This window comes from Gossypium arboreum, chromosome 8 (assembly GCF_025698485.1).
Source record: "Gossypium arboreum isolate Shixiya-1 chromosome 8, ASM2569848v2, whole genome shotgun sequence".
NCBI classification, from domain to species: domain Eukaryota; kingdom Viridiplantae; phylum Streptophyta; class Magnoliopsida; order Malvales; family Malvaceae; genus Gossypium; species Gossypium arboreum.
The window spans coordinates 48,604,984-48,622,163 of NC_069077.1; the positions used below are offsets into that span (position 1 = coordinate 48,604,984).

General features: G+C 32.8%; 1 protein-coding gene across 1 annotated transcript; it reads right to left on the reverse strand.

Moving 5' to 3' along the window:
- Nucleotides 1-558: 558 nt before the first annotated feature.
- On the reverse strand, nucleotides 559-1,631 carry LOC108463052 (uncharacterized). The gene has a single exon (XM_017762989.2). The coding sequence runs from the start codon at nucleotides 1,505-1,507 to the stop codon at nucleotides 755-757; it is 753 nt and encodes a 250-aa protein (XP_017618478.1). The 5' UTR covers nucleotides 1,508-1,631; the 3' UTR covers nucleotides 559-754.
- Between the last annotated feature and the right edge of the window lie 15,549 nt (nucleotides 1,632-17,180).

The window sequence follows — 17,180 nt, forward strand, 5'->3', positions numbered from 1 at the left end:
TACCCTACTTCTTTTTCTGCCCAAAATCTTCTGCTCGTAACATAGTACTTCATTGTTATCGTATGTCATAATTGAATCATTTCTTGAATGAAGCATCTACTTATCCATTTTCAAACAATGAGACTCCTCCCCTCAACAGATTTCTCAATCAAACCTCATTGATTTTGTCTCCATCTATGAGAACATGAAAAGTATTTTTTTTTAATTACTTTTTCCGCTTTAAAGTGAAATGAAAACTTTTTTTTCTCTAGAGAATGTTTTAGGCTCCAATGTATTTTACTAATTACGGTCACATAATAGGTTTTAGTATAACAATTGAATTTTAATATCACATTAGATTTTCGTTACATTGTTAAATTAATTATTCAATAATCACGTAATAAATTAACAACATTACTGATGATATAATATTTTTAAAGTTTAATTATCAAAATATAAACTTAAATAATCAATTAACCCTCATTAAAATCATCATATGTCAACACCTCTAATTTTAGAAAAGTAAAATTTTCGAGTTCATATATTTTATGGTAAATTATAAATTCAATTATTAACACCTTTTAGTAACTATATAAGAAATATAATTGACCTGAGAATACACTTGCATTTTAAATTCGGAATAAGAATAGAGAAAAAGTAAAATTGAACCCGAGAGAAGAAATTAATCATTCTAAATTCCAAAATTTAGACTATGGAACGGCAAAAGTTTGGCAGAGAGCCTGTTTTGTGCGTCTGTGGTTTACAATTTACAGTGTCATAGTATTCTAATCCGTCTCAAACTTTTGGCGGAGGCTCTGGAGAACAAGTAACCAACACCCAAGCACATCACCCAAATGCCCACATCAAAGGCCCAGCTCACTCCCTCCCCCGCCGTACACATATCTTGTATCCCTTCACAATCTCCGTCGCACCTTCCTTCTATATCGTCACCGTCTGATTCCACACAACTGCAACTACATTCATCGCTCACTTCACTCTCCCCTGGAATATCCTCCAGCTGATCAAAACCCACCCTCCTATTCTTCCTCGCAATCATCCTCACCCTCTCTCCCATCGCCTTGTCTCCCTCCACTGCCACGCAAACATCCGCCACCGCGCGCTCAGCGCCGACCGTTTTCCCATCCCTTGTCTCCAGCGCGCACTTGCACTCCATCTTCCACTTTTGCTCCTCTCTTCTAAAAATCCCTTTCAACACCTTGTCCTCTCCTGAGTAAACATCGAAGCAGACTCCATCACCGGCCTGAACTAGCTCCCTGCTGCCGTATATTGCCTCTCCGCTCCTCGTCTTGACATTAACCATCCGATGGAGAACTAAGAAGGAGGAGGAATCAGAGCGGATAGCAGTCCCTGAAACGTGAAGCGCCGATTCGTTGATCCTTGGTGGGTAGAGTAGAGTGAGAGAATTTGAAAAGGAATCGAAACCCGAGATTCGGATGAAGAAAGCTTTGATCTTTAAAAGGTTTTGATCGGCGCACCGGAAGTCGTAATAATCCGTAGACCTACACATTGTTATTCTTTTTTTCCTTTGGGGGATGGGAAATAATTTTAGAGAATTGATTGATTGATTTATATGAGTAAAAAAGAAGAAGAGTGGAAGTGGGGTGGAGGCGGCTGAGTGGGCGACGTCGGTTTTGAAGGATGAAACTAACGATGGGAACACGGTTTTTGATGCTGACGTGCAGAAAATGACAAAACCACACTTATGTTGTGTTCTGTCGAATATTTTCGGCTTTTTTTTTTAAAAAATGACCAAAAGCTTTTAGTTATTTACGAAAATACCCATTTTAAAAAATATATAAAATAAATAATTTGTTTTGAACGGTAAACGTTGGTGACGTCATTGTCATTGGTGCCATCTCCTCCAATTTTAAAAAAATAATTTTTTTGGGTGTCATTGTCATTGACAACATCGGATTGAAGTATAATTATATAAAACATTTAGGGACATGATGAATCAAATACCCTTTTAAATTGGATGAATAAAGGGGTGATGTCATTCCTCAACAGGACTAATTAAATATTTTTAAACTTTTAGTCTGTTTGTATGTTAGGTCTGACTCTTTTTTAAATTAAATTTAAATAGTCCTTAAAAATATAAAAATAACAAAAGTAAACTCTTTTTGTTATGAATATCTTATTAAGTGGATGCTCATCATGATTGAGATACAATTTTGATGGACTTTAAATTCTAATAGTTATTAAAATTAGATTTCTACTTCTTTTATATTTCTTATACTTATAAATAGAGACTCTAATAAAGTATTGTAAATTGTCCCTTTTGATCAATAAAGTACATTATCTATTATTTTCATTTTTTTTTCTTTATTCTCTCCATCTCTCTTTATTTTATAACACGTTATCAGCACGATAATTCACTATTTTTCTTTTCAAAATCTTTAGAATTCATCCCACAGATAAAATTCTTTTTCACTTTAAACTTTAATCCTTACAACTTCATCTTCGGGATGTTGAAAGATTCAATCTCAGAATGAAATATGATTCTTATTCCCGATCTTTGATTTATTATACAAGCATGGGTAAAGTATAGATTTGGTAAGAAACTTTTATATTTCAACCATATTTCGTTTTTCAATTAAGGTATGACTACATTAATTTTTATTGACATAAATTTTACATTCGATGGTATTTGATTTTTGCTTTTCTAGGTTAATTTTTTTATGTAATGTACATAATTGTTGATTAAATATGTTTGCTATTAATATGATATGTTTTCTCTATTATTTTACGGTAAATCATTCTTTTGAAGTTTTTAAATTAAGTTATATTATGCATAATATTTAGATGTTTTGATTATTAAATTCTTATTATTAAATATTCTTGAAATTTTATTAAAATTATGGTGGAAAGTGTTATTAACCTACCATTGTTGATTAAAGGAAATTTGATAGGATCTATTTATTCTTTATTAACTTGCTAATGTTGAATGATTGTATGATTTTAAATTGAACTTATAAATATTTTATTAGAGCAATATAATATTTTATAACATATATGTGGTATTGAAATTGATACGATATGTATCGGATAATTTTCAAGCATCGTACTTAAAAATTATGATTATTTATTAAATGATTTTTACTATTACATTATAAAATGTTATTACGAAAACAAAGTTGTTTTACTACTTGTAATAGTGTTCCTGATAATAGCCAAGGTGATGACGATGATGTTAAAAATCTTCAGGTATGTTTTACTATGTTTTATTTATTATATCATGTTTATTATAATTGGAGACTAATCATGACAACATGAATAGATAAATTTTGATTTGAAGTCTCACGCATGTTTGCGATGGTGATTATGAAATAAAGAATCTATTGGGATGTTTATAAGTCTGTCCTACTAGATTTGTTGCATTCCCCGAAGTGAATGTAAACATAAAAAAAATAAAAGATATACTTATGGACCACTAAAAGTGGGAACATAGTAATAAATAAGAGAAAATGAGTGTTCTTAAGATAACTTTTAAAAGGGTAAAGATAACTTATGTTATCAATGTGATATGAAAGATTATTGGTCACATATGTGGTGTATGCCCAAATATTTTGTCTCTGTTAATATTCTTTAAGGAATGATACGAGAATGTAGTAATGAATTTTATCATTAAAGATATAAAATATTTATCTTATTTGGTACTTGAAATAAACAAATATATTCCAATATTTGATAGTACAAAATTAGTTGAAAGCTTCATAAGAGCTAATATATCAATATCTAAAAAACACAAAGTTTGTGGTGATTAATGCATTAGTTTTAAAAGATATTCATAATGGATCTCATATGGAAATTTTGAATGAGGAAAATATTTTATTTCATATGAATCAAAAGAAGATTGAGTTATTTATATTTTGAATCGAACTTGGGACCTTTCGCATTATAAGCGAGAATCATACCAGTAGACCAAATGCCTTATATTTGAATATTTTGACATATTCCCTGAAGCGAATATTACATATAATTGTTTGAAAATTATATTTACTTAGTGACTTAGTGGCATTATAGACTTCACATTGCTTTAGACATTTGCAGTAGTAAATGTCACAATAGTATTTATATGTGGATACAAAATAAAAAGAATGAAACTAAAATTATCAATTGTCAAAATGATAATAAAATTATCAATTTAAAATTTTATATTTAAATTATTAGTACAATTGAAAAACATGTTGAAGTAAACTAGAAGCTTACTAATACAAATACATTTACTATTTGGCGTAACCAGTTAGACCATCTTGGATTATATATGATGCGAAAATTAATTGAGAATTTATATGGATATTCATTAAAGAACCATAAGATTCTTTAATTTTAAAAAAAAATCTCCTTTGCTGTTTGTTTTCAATGAAAATTGATTATTAGAAACTCACTAGCTAAAGTTGAGATTTAATGTCTTGCATTTCTGAAATGAATATGGGCTCATTCATCCACCATGTGGATGATTTTGATATTATATGATTTTGGTAGATCTATTTACAAAATAATCACATACGTTATCAACTCGCAACCTATCGTTTGCGAGATTGCTTGTTTGAATGATTAATTTCAGATTATGCAATTAAAACAATTCATCTTGCTAATGTTGGTGAGTTTATGTCACAAGCTTTCAATGATTATTGCATGTCAATTGGGATAAAAGTTGAATATCCTGTAGCTCATGTTCACACACAAAATGATTTAGCTAAAGCGTTTATCAAACGCCTCCAACTAACAGCTAAACCATTACTTATGAGAATAAAACTTCTTATTTCAGCATGAGATTTACATGTTGTACGCATCAAGCTAATAAATTATAAATACTCCCCATTACAATTTATTTTTGGTCAATAGCTAAATATTTCTCATCTTACAATTTTTGGATGTGCGGTATATGTTCCAACAACTCCACCACAACGCACAAAGATGGGTCATAATAAGAGATTTGGAATGTATATTTATATGAGGCTCCTCATAATATTTTTGAGCTATTAATATGTATTTAGTTGTGACATGAGTTGTCAGATTTCCCAATATTAGGGGGAGAGGATAAAAGATGGATTAATAAAGTACTTGAAATGAATTATCAATGTTTAAGATCTTTGTACAAAGTAATGTGAACTAGAAGTTCAACAGATAGTTAATTCTACAAATCAACTCCAAATTCATTAAATCTCACATACCAGCTGAAAATGTTCTAATACGAATTGATGTATTAATAGGGCAAACTATTAGTGCAAAAGAAAGTAATCCATGATTGAAGCATGGAAGACCGATCAGTTGAAAAGATAAAAATCCTCGTAAAAGAAAAGGAGTAAACATTTAAGATGGTCATATAGTAGAGGCGGGGGTTTTTGAAGAGACCCATGACATAACTAATTATAAAACCCAAGAAGAGATTTAGGTACCTAAAAGTGAAAATAAAAATGATGAAAATAAAGAGAACTCGATAAGTTATGTCAATACAAGAAAAAGATGAAACCGAAAAAAAATGTAGTTGTTGACAACAATTTTACTTATAATGTTACTATTGAAATAATAAAAGGAAATAAAGATCTTGAGCCTAAATCTATTAATGAATGTAAAAATAAAAAATATTGGCCAAAATGAAAGGTTCAATTCAAGCAGAATTGAATTCACTTTCTAAACATGAAGTTTTTGGACCTATAGTCCAAACACTTAAAGGTGTAAAGCCGATAGGATATAAATGGTTATTTGTGCAAAAAAATGAAATGAAAAAAATGAAGCCATGAGATATAAAGAACAACTTGTAGCACAAGGATTTTCGCAAAGGTCCGACATTGATTATGAAGAGACATATTCTCTTGTGGTGGATACAATCACATTTAGATATCTTATTAGTCTGGCAGTATGTGAAAAATTTGACATGCATCTAATGGATGTTGTTACAGCCTATTTATATAGTACACTTGATAGTGAAATTTATATGAAAATCCCTGAAGGATTTAAAATCCCAGAATGATATATAGTTTTTTGGGAACATTGCTCGATCAGATTAAAGAAAGTTTACATGGATTAAAACAATCTGGACGTATATGGTACAGTCGTCTTAGTGAATACTTGTTAAAACAAGGTTACAAAAATGATCCAATTTGTCCATTTGTCTTTATAAAAAGGTTTGGATCAGATTTTGTGATAATTTCTATTATTGTTAATGATCTAAATATTATTGGAACTTCTGAAGAGTTTCAAAATACAATAAATTGCTTAAAGAAAGAATTTGTGATAAAAGAAATTGAAAAAACAAAGTTTTATATTAGCTTACAAATCGAGCATTTAAAAGATGAAATTCATGTTCATTAATCAACTTATATGAAAAAGATATTAAAGAAATTTTACATGGATAAACCACACTTATTAAGTACTCCGATGGTTGTACGATCGTTAGATGTGAATAAAGATCAATTTTGTCCTTGCGAGAATGATGAAGAGTTTCTTGGTCCTGAAGTACCATATCTAAGTGCTATAGGGGCATTTATGTATCTTGCAAACAACATAAGACCTGATATAGCTTTCGCTGTAAACTTGTTAGTAAGATTTAGTTGTAATATCCTGATTTTGGACCTAGTCGGAATAGTGGTTTCGTGACCACAAAATCCGAGATAGAAATAATTATTTTATGATTATTTTGAGGTCTATGATATGATTTCATGATTGTGTGAAAATTTCGTGAAGAAATTTTATGCATAAAGTGCTTAAATTGAAATTAGGGACTAAATCGAATAATTTGCAAAACTTGCATTCTAGAAGTTTCTAGTATGAAATTGTTTTGAAATATTAATTAGGAGGTCTTAAATAGAAATTTTACCAATTTCTAAGTCTATGGACAAAAATTGGACATGGATGGAATTTTTGGAAAGTTTAGTAGTAAGGGCATTTTGGTCATTTAGGGGTAAAATGAATTAAAATACAAAATTAAAAGCCAATTTTGCTCATCTTCAACCCCATGGCCGAATATAGCAAGGAGAAACCATGGATAGGGTTTTCAAGCTTCCAAGCTCGATTGTAAGTCCGTTCTAGCCTCGCTTTTAATGATTTTTACGTTTTGGAGTCCCTAGCTCGATTAAGCTTATGCTAGCAATAATTCAACCTAGGGTTCATATTTGGGAAAATACCCATAGGTGAAATTTGTGTATTTTGGTGTTTTATGATAGAATATGAGGTTTTAAATTATGTTAGACAACTTGTACTACTCAGTTTTAAGTGAAAACGAGCAAAAGGGCTTAATAGGTAAAAATACCTAATAGTCATAAGTACATGTTAGAGTGAGAATTTGATGTTTCCATAGAAGGGAAAAATGATCAGCATGTTATAAAACATAAGAAAATAGGCTGAAGTTTAATTTACGAGCTTTGAGGCAAAAGTGTAAATATGCAAAAGTTTAGGGGCAAAACTGTAATTTTGCCAAAATATGATTTTGGGTCAACTTGAATAATGTGAGTCCTAATTAGACTATATTTTAAATAATAGAGCGAGGAAAACTGAAATTCGGGCTAAAATGGAAAAATACCAAGTTGTGGACAAAATGGTAAAAGTAGCCATTTTCGCATACGAGGTAAGTTCATGTGTAAATAATGTAGCATAAATGTTATTTTTAAGTTATTAACGTTAATTATATGATACGCTAATTTTTAATCGTGATATATTATGCTTTGTGGTTAATGTTGAGTAATATGTAAATTATGTTTACTACTTGATAAATATGAATTGGTACCGAGTATCGGTTTCGATATTCCATGGAAGACGGCAAATGTGAGATCGAGGGAAAAAGCCCGTTTGAACCTTAGGAATAGATTAGGATACAAGTGACATGTCACTAGGATGGTTGAGCATCCGAACTCGTTGAGTTGAGTCCGAGTTCACTTATGGATGCGAATGTCCGAACTCGTTGAGTTGAGTCCGAGTTCGTGAAATGTAACTAGGCATCCGAACTCATTGAGTTGAGTCCGAGTTCACTTATGGATGCGAACTCCCGAGCTCGTTGAGTTGAGTCCGAGTTCACTTAGGGGCGAGTTACATGATTTCTTGATTACATATGAGGCACTTATGTGCAAATTATCCGTGTATCCGAGTTGTATTCCGATGTGTTCAACGGGTGAAATTTCTAGTGAAATGAAAGAACACTTAAGATGCAAGCGACGTTTTGGTAAGTGTTGTGAAATGAACACTTTGGACAGGTATGTTCTTAACCCTCGGGTTGATAATAGATACAACAACGATAAGGTGGTAAGATGATGAATGATGTTTAGAAATATGACATATGTTTTGGTGATACCATGCTAAAGTTGTTTGGTATATTTGTATTGTTATGTTACTTGTTATTTACATATGAACTTATTAAGCATTTATGCTTACTCCCTCCTCTTTATTTACTGTAGTTTTGAACAAGCCAGCTCGGGAATTGGGACGGGTCGAAGGTTCGATCACACTATCCAAAGGACTTTCATCTGGGTAAATGGCTTGTAAAACTTAAGTATGGCATGTATAGCAATATATTTATTTTGTGTAAATAATTTTATGATATGGCCATGATTGGTTGAGAAAATGTTTGATATTGATAAGTCATGGTGATGGTTAAATTTAGATCATGTTTGATATCTTGGAAGTTTAATAGGTTATCTAGTTCATAACAACTCATGAAAAGATGAAATTTGCCTTAAAATGTAATATTGCTGCAGCAATGACATGAATTTGAAAAATCACTAAAAATAGTATAAATGGAATTAAATGATGATCAAGTTATGAAATTGAATCTTAATGAGTCTATTTTCATATGGATAAAAAAAAATAGGCATATAAATTATACTTTATGAGATATTTGAAACCTTGTGAAACAGGGCCAGAGTGATTTCTGGATCCTCTGTTCTGACTTTAAAAATTCATAATAAATTGTAAAAAAATAATTATAAGTAAATCTTTATATGTAAAGATTCCTTATTGAGTCTAGTTTTAAGAGAAACAAATCTCGTAGTCATTGAAATTCTGTATAGAGAGATATCTGATTCGTAATACACAGATTTTAGAGCAGTCGAACCCTGAAACAGGGGAGACTTTAACTAATAAACTGTACTAATTGGCCAAACCAAAAATTCTATAAAAAAATTAGTAAATAGATATATGAGTCTAGATTCATGAAAAATTTACAGATCTTGATTTCGAGTTTTCTAACTCGAGATATGATTTTTCTTATAACTGTGTTGCGAGTAGCTATAAAACTGTGAATGTAGAAACAAAAGATTTAAAGTCTTAATTTGATAAATTATGTTCGGTAACTCCTCAAGCTCGACTCCGATGACGGTTTCGGGTGTGGGGGCGTTACATTTAGTGGTATCAGAGTAGGTTTAGTCGGTTCTCGGACTAACCTAGCATGTGTAAAAGTTTAGCTATACATGCCACTCATCTGTCATAGTGTGATGTCTTCCGACGCGTATGAGTACCGTCTTATTTAGACAGGGTACTCTCCAACCGAGCTGCACTAACCATGTTCAATGTTATGCGAAGGTATTTGAGTAAAGTTATGATTATGATAAGTCTCGATTCAGAAAAGTATGAATAAAAGTTTATGATACATATGTGATAATATGTGAGATGAAAGTTCATGTTGTGATAAATATCCATATTTGCTTAATGCTCATACGATGTAGTGTATGTGGCTTACTTGATAAGATGAACGAAATAAATAGAAAGTAGTAGAGGTATGAATAAAGGTCATAATATCATGATACGAATGAAAATGTCCTTGTCTTGATTGGACGTTGAATGTTGATGAATGTTAATGATATACAATTTTTTATGAGATAAAGGATTATAATGAAATGAACTTATCTATGTTAAATTGTTGGACTAAATTATATGATTGTAATGATATGTACATGATGATGCACGAAATGAAAGTTGTGATTGTGATGCAAATATCTATGTTTGTTTGGCCTTATATGATGTCATGAGCATGAATTAATTTATTTAAATGAATGGATAAGTAAAGCTATCTAGAAAACATAGAATGTATGCATAAGTATATTGTTTAATGGGACAATAGGAAAATTGGTGTAAGCCAACATGAATGAATGACATGATTTTGATGATGTTGCTATGATGACGGGAGTTGTGTCATATGTGTATGTATAAGAAAGTCGAGTCAGAGGTTCTACAACCCCTCCCCCTTACCAAAGTGGTACTTATAATGGAATTTCATTAGATTTGTATTGGATAAGTTTTCGGTTGAGAACCCAAAGAGTTTAGTGATAGAATAATTATAAGTATGATCAGAGATTGAAAATGAGCTGATAAGTAAAGTCAAAGCCAGTAAAGTATCAGATTGACGTAAAGATTATTGGAGTTATGCACTATCCCAGTTAGAAAAGGAATTCTCCTTGGTAAACCGAATTACTTAGGTGCAAGGTCGAGAAAAGTGTAAATCGAAATTTATTCAGAACTGGCCTTCTTTAGTGAATGGTTTAATATGAAATTTGTGACGGCAGAACTAGTTGGGGAAATGATAATTGAAATGTGAACTATCTAAGTGTGACAATTAGGATTGGATGATTTAGCGTCTCTTTTGAGATGTTCTACGTGTTTACCCGTTCGTAAATATTTCTATGGCTATTGATCTTCAAGAAATTCTTGTTATATGGGAATGTCTTTTAATCCGGTGTTGGATGAAAGCATTGGTAGTCTGACCGGTTTATAATTTATATTGCTCTATTTCATCGGATATTCTATTTCATTAAATCGATAAGAATTGATGAGAGAATACATATGATATTATGATTCTTTCTTCTACTTGATGCTTCATCTGATATATATGTATGGGAAGATATATTGATCTTGTTATATTTGATTTCAGTGGGATTAAATGATGTTTTCTTCTGGACTTTCTTTCTTTGAAGAATTATCGGGGTATTCTGTATTTTCTCTATGAGTTTGGTTTTCGATTCTCCGGCATAGTATCGTATCTTGGGTTTCTTTATTCTGGATTTCTTTATTCTGGATTTCTCTATCTTGGATTTCTTTATTCGGTTTCCTTGTTATCTTTGTTCCATAATTTGTCAATTATGACTCGTGTTCGAAGTGCGTTCTTCAGCTCGTGTTAATCATGTCAAATATGACTATACTTCTAATTTGATCTTGGTAATGTGGTGATTTTAGTATTGGGATTTTTTTTTCTAATTTTTGTGTAAGGATTTGACATTAGTAAAGGCATAGGTGATAAAAGCGCGAGTTTCAGTCGGTATGGTGAATTATTTATTTGAAAGATTTCATGTGACAATTATGTCAGGATTATTTTTATCAAGTCTGATAATATAATTTCATTTTTGTACTGATAAAAGAGTAAATAGTCTGAACGAGAAGTGTATATTTATTAGAAAGAGTTGGATATTAGTTAAAGTCACTACAAATGATAAGGTTTTCGTCTTATGAAAGCTGAAAAGTTTATTACATGTTGACAAAGTTTGGATAGATGAGAATATTGGTAACCGAAGCGTCTGAACTAGACTAGTCTACATTGAGTAAAGACTTCCTGACTTTCAGTAATGTACCGTTGTATGAATTGTGATGTGTTTCAAGACAGTGAGGTAATGTGATAGTTTAGAGCTTTCGATGTTACATAAAATCAGAATTGTTAAAGGGGTTAAAGCCGAGCATTGGAATCTATCAAAATTATCCTTGCCAGTGTTGATATTGGGATGGAAATGAGAAGGATTATTCTTGAGGCCATATCAGAATTATTTCCATGGCGGAAAGAGGAAAATGTGATGTATCCTATTGTTAAATGTTTGGCGAGATCTATAAATCATATCGGTATTGAATGAATTTCTACTCATCAGATTCATGGAATTTTAGGTCTTTTTGAATGTTTAATTTCTTGGAATTCTAGTCTCCATTAACCAAATTGAGATCTAGTTTTATGTCAAGATGACAAGGGAAACGGAGAAGGGTTGAAAATTTAAGAACAATTAAGAGATGGGTTCGTAAACTTTCAGAATATATGAGAAATTAATGAGATATATTGGGGGCACCGCATGAGTGAAAGTTCTTCAACACCGAATATGAAATTGAGGAATCTAAGTGAAGACCACTTTTCTGGTAAGATTTTCGGGGACGAAAATCCCCAAAGGGGGGGAGAGTTGTAATATCCTGATTTTGGGCCTAGTCAGAATAGTGGTTTCGTGACCACAAAATCTGAGATAGAAATAATTATTTTATGATTGTTTTGAGGTCTATGATATGATTGCATGATTGTGTGAAAATTTCGTGAAGAAATTTTATGCATAAAGTGCTTAAATTGAAATTAGGGACTAAATCGAATAATTTGCAAAACTTGCATTCTAGAAGTTTCTAGTATGAAATTGTTTTGAAATATTAATTAGGAGGTCTTAAATAGAAATTTTACCAATTTCTAAGTCTATGGACAAAAATTGGACATGGATGGAATTTTTGGAAAGTTTAGTAGTAAGGGCATTTTGGTCATTTAGGGGTAAAATGAATTAAAATACAAAATTAAAAGCCAATTTTGCTCATCTTCAACCCCATGGCCGAATATAGCAAGGAGAAACCATGGCTAGGGTTTTTCAAGCTTCCAAGCTCGATTGTAAGTCCATTCTAGCCTCGTTTTAATGATTTTTACGTTTTGGAGTCCCTAGCTCGATTAAGCTTATGCTAGCAATAATTCAACCTAGGGTTCATATTTGGAAAAATACCCATAGGTGAAATTTGTGTATTTTGGTGTTTTATGATAGAATATGAGGTTTTAAATTATGTTAGACAACTTGTACTACTCAGTTTTAAGTGAAAACGAGCAAAAGGGCTTAATCGGTAAAAATACCTAATAGTCATAAGTACATGTTAGAGTGAGAATTTGATGTTTCCATAGAAGGGAAAAATGATCAGCATGTCATAAAACATAAGAAAATAGGCTGAAGTTTAATTTACGAGCTTTGGGGCAAAAGTGTAAATATGCAAAAGTTTAGGGCAAATCGTAATTTTTCCAAAATATGATTTTGGGTCAACTTGAATAATGTGAGTCCTAATTAGACTATATTTTAAATGATAGAGCGAGAAAAACTGAAATTCGGGCTAAAATGGAAAAATATCAAGTTGTGGACGAAATGGTAAAAGTAGCCATTTTCGCATACGAGGTAAGTTCATGTGTAAATAATGTAGCATAAATGTTATTTTTAAGTTATTAATGTTAATTATATGATACGCTGATTTTTAATCGTGAAATATTATGCTTTGTGGTTAATGTTGAGTAATATGTAAATTGTGTTTACTACTTGATAAATATGAATTGCTACCGAGTATCGGTTCCGATATTCCATGGAAGACGGAAAATGTGAGATCGAGGGAAAAAGCCCATTTGAACCTTAGGAATAGATTAGGATACAAGTGACATGTCACTAGGATGGTTGAGCATCCGAACTCGTTGAGTTGAGTCCGAGTTCACTTATGGATGCGAATGTCCGAACTCGTTGAATTGAGTCCGAGTTCGTGAAATGTAACTAGGCATCCGTACTCGTTGAGTTGAGTCCGAGTTCACTTATGGATGCGAACTCCCGAGCTCGTTGAGTTGAGTCCGAGTTCACTTAGGGGCGAGTTACATGATTTCTTGATTACATATGAGGCACTTATGTGCAAATTATCCGTGTATCCGAGTTGTATTCCGATGTGTTCAACGGGTGAAATTTCTAGTGAAATGAAAGAACACTTAAGATGCAAGCGACGTTTTGGTAAGTGTTGTGAAATGAACACTTTGGACAGGTATGTTCTTAACCCTCGGGTTGATAATAGATACAACAACGATAAGGTGGTAAGATGATGAATGATGTTTAGAAATATGACATATGTTTTGGTGATACCATGCTAAAGTTGTTTGGTATATTTGTATTGTTATGTTACTTGTTATTTACATATGAAGTTACTAAGCATTTATGCTTACTCCTCCTTTTATTTATTGTAGTTTTGAACAAGCCATTTCGGGAATCGGGACGGTCAAGGTTCGATCACACTATCCAAAGGACTTTCATCTGGGTAAATGGCTTGTAAAACTTAAGTATGGCATGTATAGCAATATATTTATTTTGTGTAAATAATTTTATGATATGGCCATGATTGGTTGTGTGACAGCCCAAAATTGACCCTAGCCGGGAAGTGGTTTCGGGACCGCTAAACCGAGTCACCGAAATGTTTGAATGTAAAATTTATTGTCTAGAATATGTAATTATGAATGTGTGAAAATTTCAAGATCCGATTTAGCCGATTGCATGTGAATTCAGTTAGTAGGACTTGTGTGACACTTTTGAAAAGTGAAAGGCTAATCTATAAGGACCTAATAGTGCATGTAGTCAAAGGGGAGGACTTGCATGTCAAATTCCCCCCCCCCCAAGTTGTAGTGGTCGGCCATGACAAGGAATCATGGGCTAAACATGTCATGAAACATGTTTTGTTGGGCATTAGGAGAAATAATAAACAAATAAGCATGGGTAATAAAGAAAGAAAAGAAAAAAAATGTGAGTGTGAGTGTGAAACCCCATTGCGTGCATTGTAGATGAAAAAAGAAAAAATTGTTCATCCAACCTTGCATTCTCTCTTGACCGAAAATACTAGAGGAAGGAAGGAATTTTGCTTCATGTTTGTTTTGGAAGAGGATTAGGAAGAGGTTGGCTAAACTTGCATCAAGATTAAGGTATGTTTGAGATTGTGCCATGAAATTCATGCATGTTTTAGTTGCTAGCTTGATGTTCTTGGTAGCCCATGGTTCAAATCTTTGCAATGTCATGGGAATGAAATTCGCCAAAGTAAATGTGGTGTAAATGCCATTGCATGCTAAATATCAAGCTTGATAATGATACATGTGATGGGGGGGATTGGGACTCTTAGATTTTCTTTTAGCATTTTCGAATGAGATGCTAAGTTCTTTGTTTAATCATGTCCAAAATTATGGGGTTGTGATGTATTCGGCCATGGTACATCCATAAGTGTGATTTATGCTCATTGCATGGAAAGTAAGATTTGTGTATTGAAATTTTGTTCATGTTTAGTTACAATCAACTTGAGATTCGGCTCTAGCATATATATATATGTATATAAGTTGCACACGATGTATTGGTATGACATATATGCTATTTCAAGGTGTATATTTGCTTGCGATGATGTCTCGACTATGAAGTAAATGAGAGATGTGCATTGAGCTACGATAAGTAATGCGTTAGTAGTAAAACGTATGCTGTTTTTGTGTGGTATTAAGTGTATAATTGGCCTCAACATGGACTTGTATATTCGGCCACATGAGGGGAAATTGGTGTGCATGCATTCAGTTAGATGCAAGCATATTGATGCCTATTCTTGGCTTAGAAAATTCGGCTAAGAGGAATATTAACTAATGTGTTGAGTTCGATTCATGATTTTGTACATATGCGACTTTGATGCCTAATGAGTATATATATATATTGGCTAGGCATCTTGAATTCCTCTTTCGATGCTCAAATGATAAAACCAATTTATTTGTTAAATTAAGCTCAAGAGCAAAGGGGAGCTAAATCCGATAAGGGGAAGGAAAAAGTCATCGAATAGCCGTCGAAATCGTTCGACCACGTCCGAGGTAAGTTCTTGAGTAATAGAGCTTAAATTCTGAATTGATTAGATCATGTTTAAAGCAAATTAAAATCATGCTCTTTGTGTGTGGCTATTGAGCCGAAATTGCAAGTGTAAAAAGTGCCTTGTGTTTGAGCTTTGCTATTGAAAATGAAATACAAATGTGTCATAATTTATTGACAATTGTGCTCGGTTATTCGAATGATGTTCGGGCTAAGTCCCGAAGGCTTTGTGCTAAGTGACTATATCCGGACTAGGATCCGAAGGCATTCGTGCGAGTTAATAAATCCGGGCTAATCCCGAAGGCTTTGTGCAAGTTACTAAACCCGGGTTAAGTCCCGAAGGCATTCGTGCAAGTCGCTATAACCGGGCTTCGTCCCGAAGGCATTTGAGCGAGTCGTTATATCCGGTTAAATTCCGAAGGTACGTGATTCTAGAATAAGCAATCTTGCTGTAAAATTTCAGTTAATGCGCTTGAGAAAAATTCCAGCAATGAGGTATGTTCATATGAGCTTGAATCGTTGATTCCTTGAATAATATTCGCCATCGAGTAATGAGTTTCGGTATGTGACTAAGGTGATCCCTTATGTATGATCATAGGGGTTGAAATGTGAAATGAGTATGATATTGAGAGTTTGTACATATGAAATTATCCGTTAGCTTTATGAATGCTAAGCTTTTGTTGTGCTGGAATTTCTTGCTCAAACTTACTAAGCATAAATTGCTTACTCCGCTTCCTCTGCTTTCTCTGTCTTATAGATTTTGCTCGTTAGCTATCGGATTCGGGATCCTTGAAGTCAAGTCATCCACACTATCAAAGCCTCCATTTTGGTATAATTTTGGTTGAACTTTGAAATGGCATGTATAGGACTACCCTTTTGTTGAAGGTCATGTACCTTTCGGTTTTGTGTAAACTTGGTTAGCCATGCGAAAATGGCTTATCGTTTTAGTATAATGCTATAATCGTTGTATGTTGATCATGATGGGGTATGGAATTGTTTTGGAACGATTAGCCATTGGAATGGTTAATCATGATCACACTTTGTGCTATGTATGCAAAAAGGGCCAAATTGAATCAGGGAAATCATGAAATAGGTAAAGCCTACCTTAAAAACAGATGCTGCCAGCTGCAGTGACGTGGATGTGAAAAATCACCAAAATTTGTAGGAATGGTTTTAAATATTGAATAAATTATGTGATCGTAGCTTGACGAGTCTATTTTCATATGAAAGTAACGAAACGATCATATGAATAGTATACCGAGAGAAATTAAAGTTCTCGTGAGACAGGGCCAGAACAGGTTCTGGGTCCCCTGTCGCGACTTTGAAAATTTACCATAAGTTATCCAGAAAGAATTAGAAGTCATACCTTATATGTTCAGGTTCCATTTTGAGTCTAGTTTCATTAGAAACAAACGAAACTAGTATTAAAGCCCTGTACAGAGAGATATTCAAGTTGTAACACGCGAAGGTCAGAGCAGTCGACCCCTGTAACATGGGTGACTTTAACTAATAAACTGTACCAATTGGCCTGACCAAAAATTCTAGAAATAAATCCAGCTATGGATACTT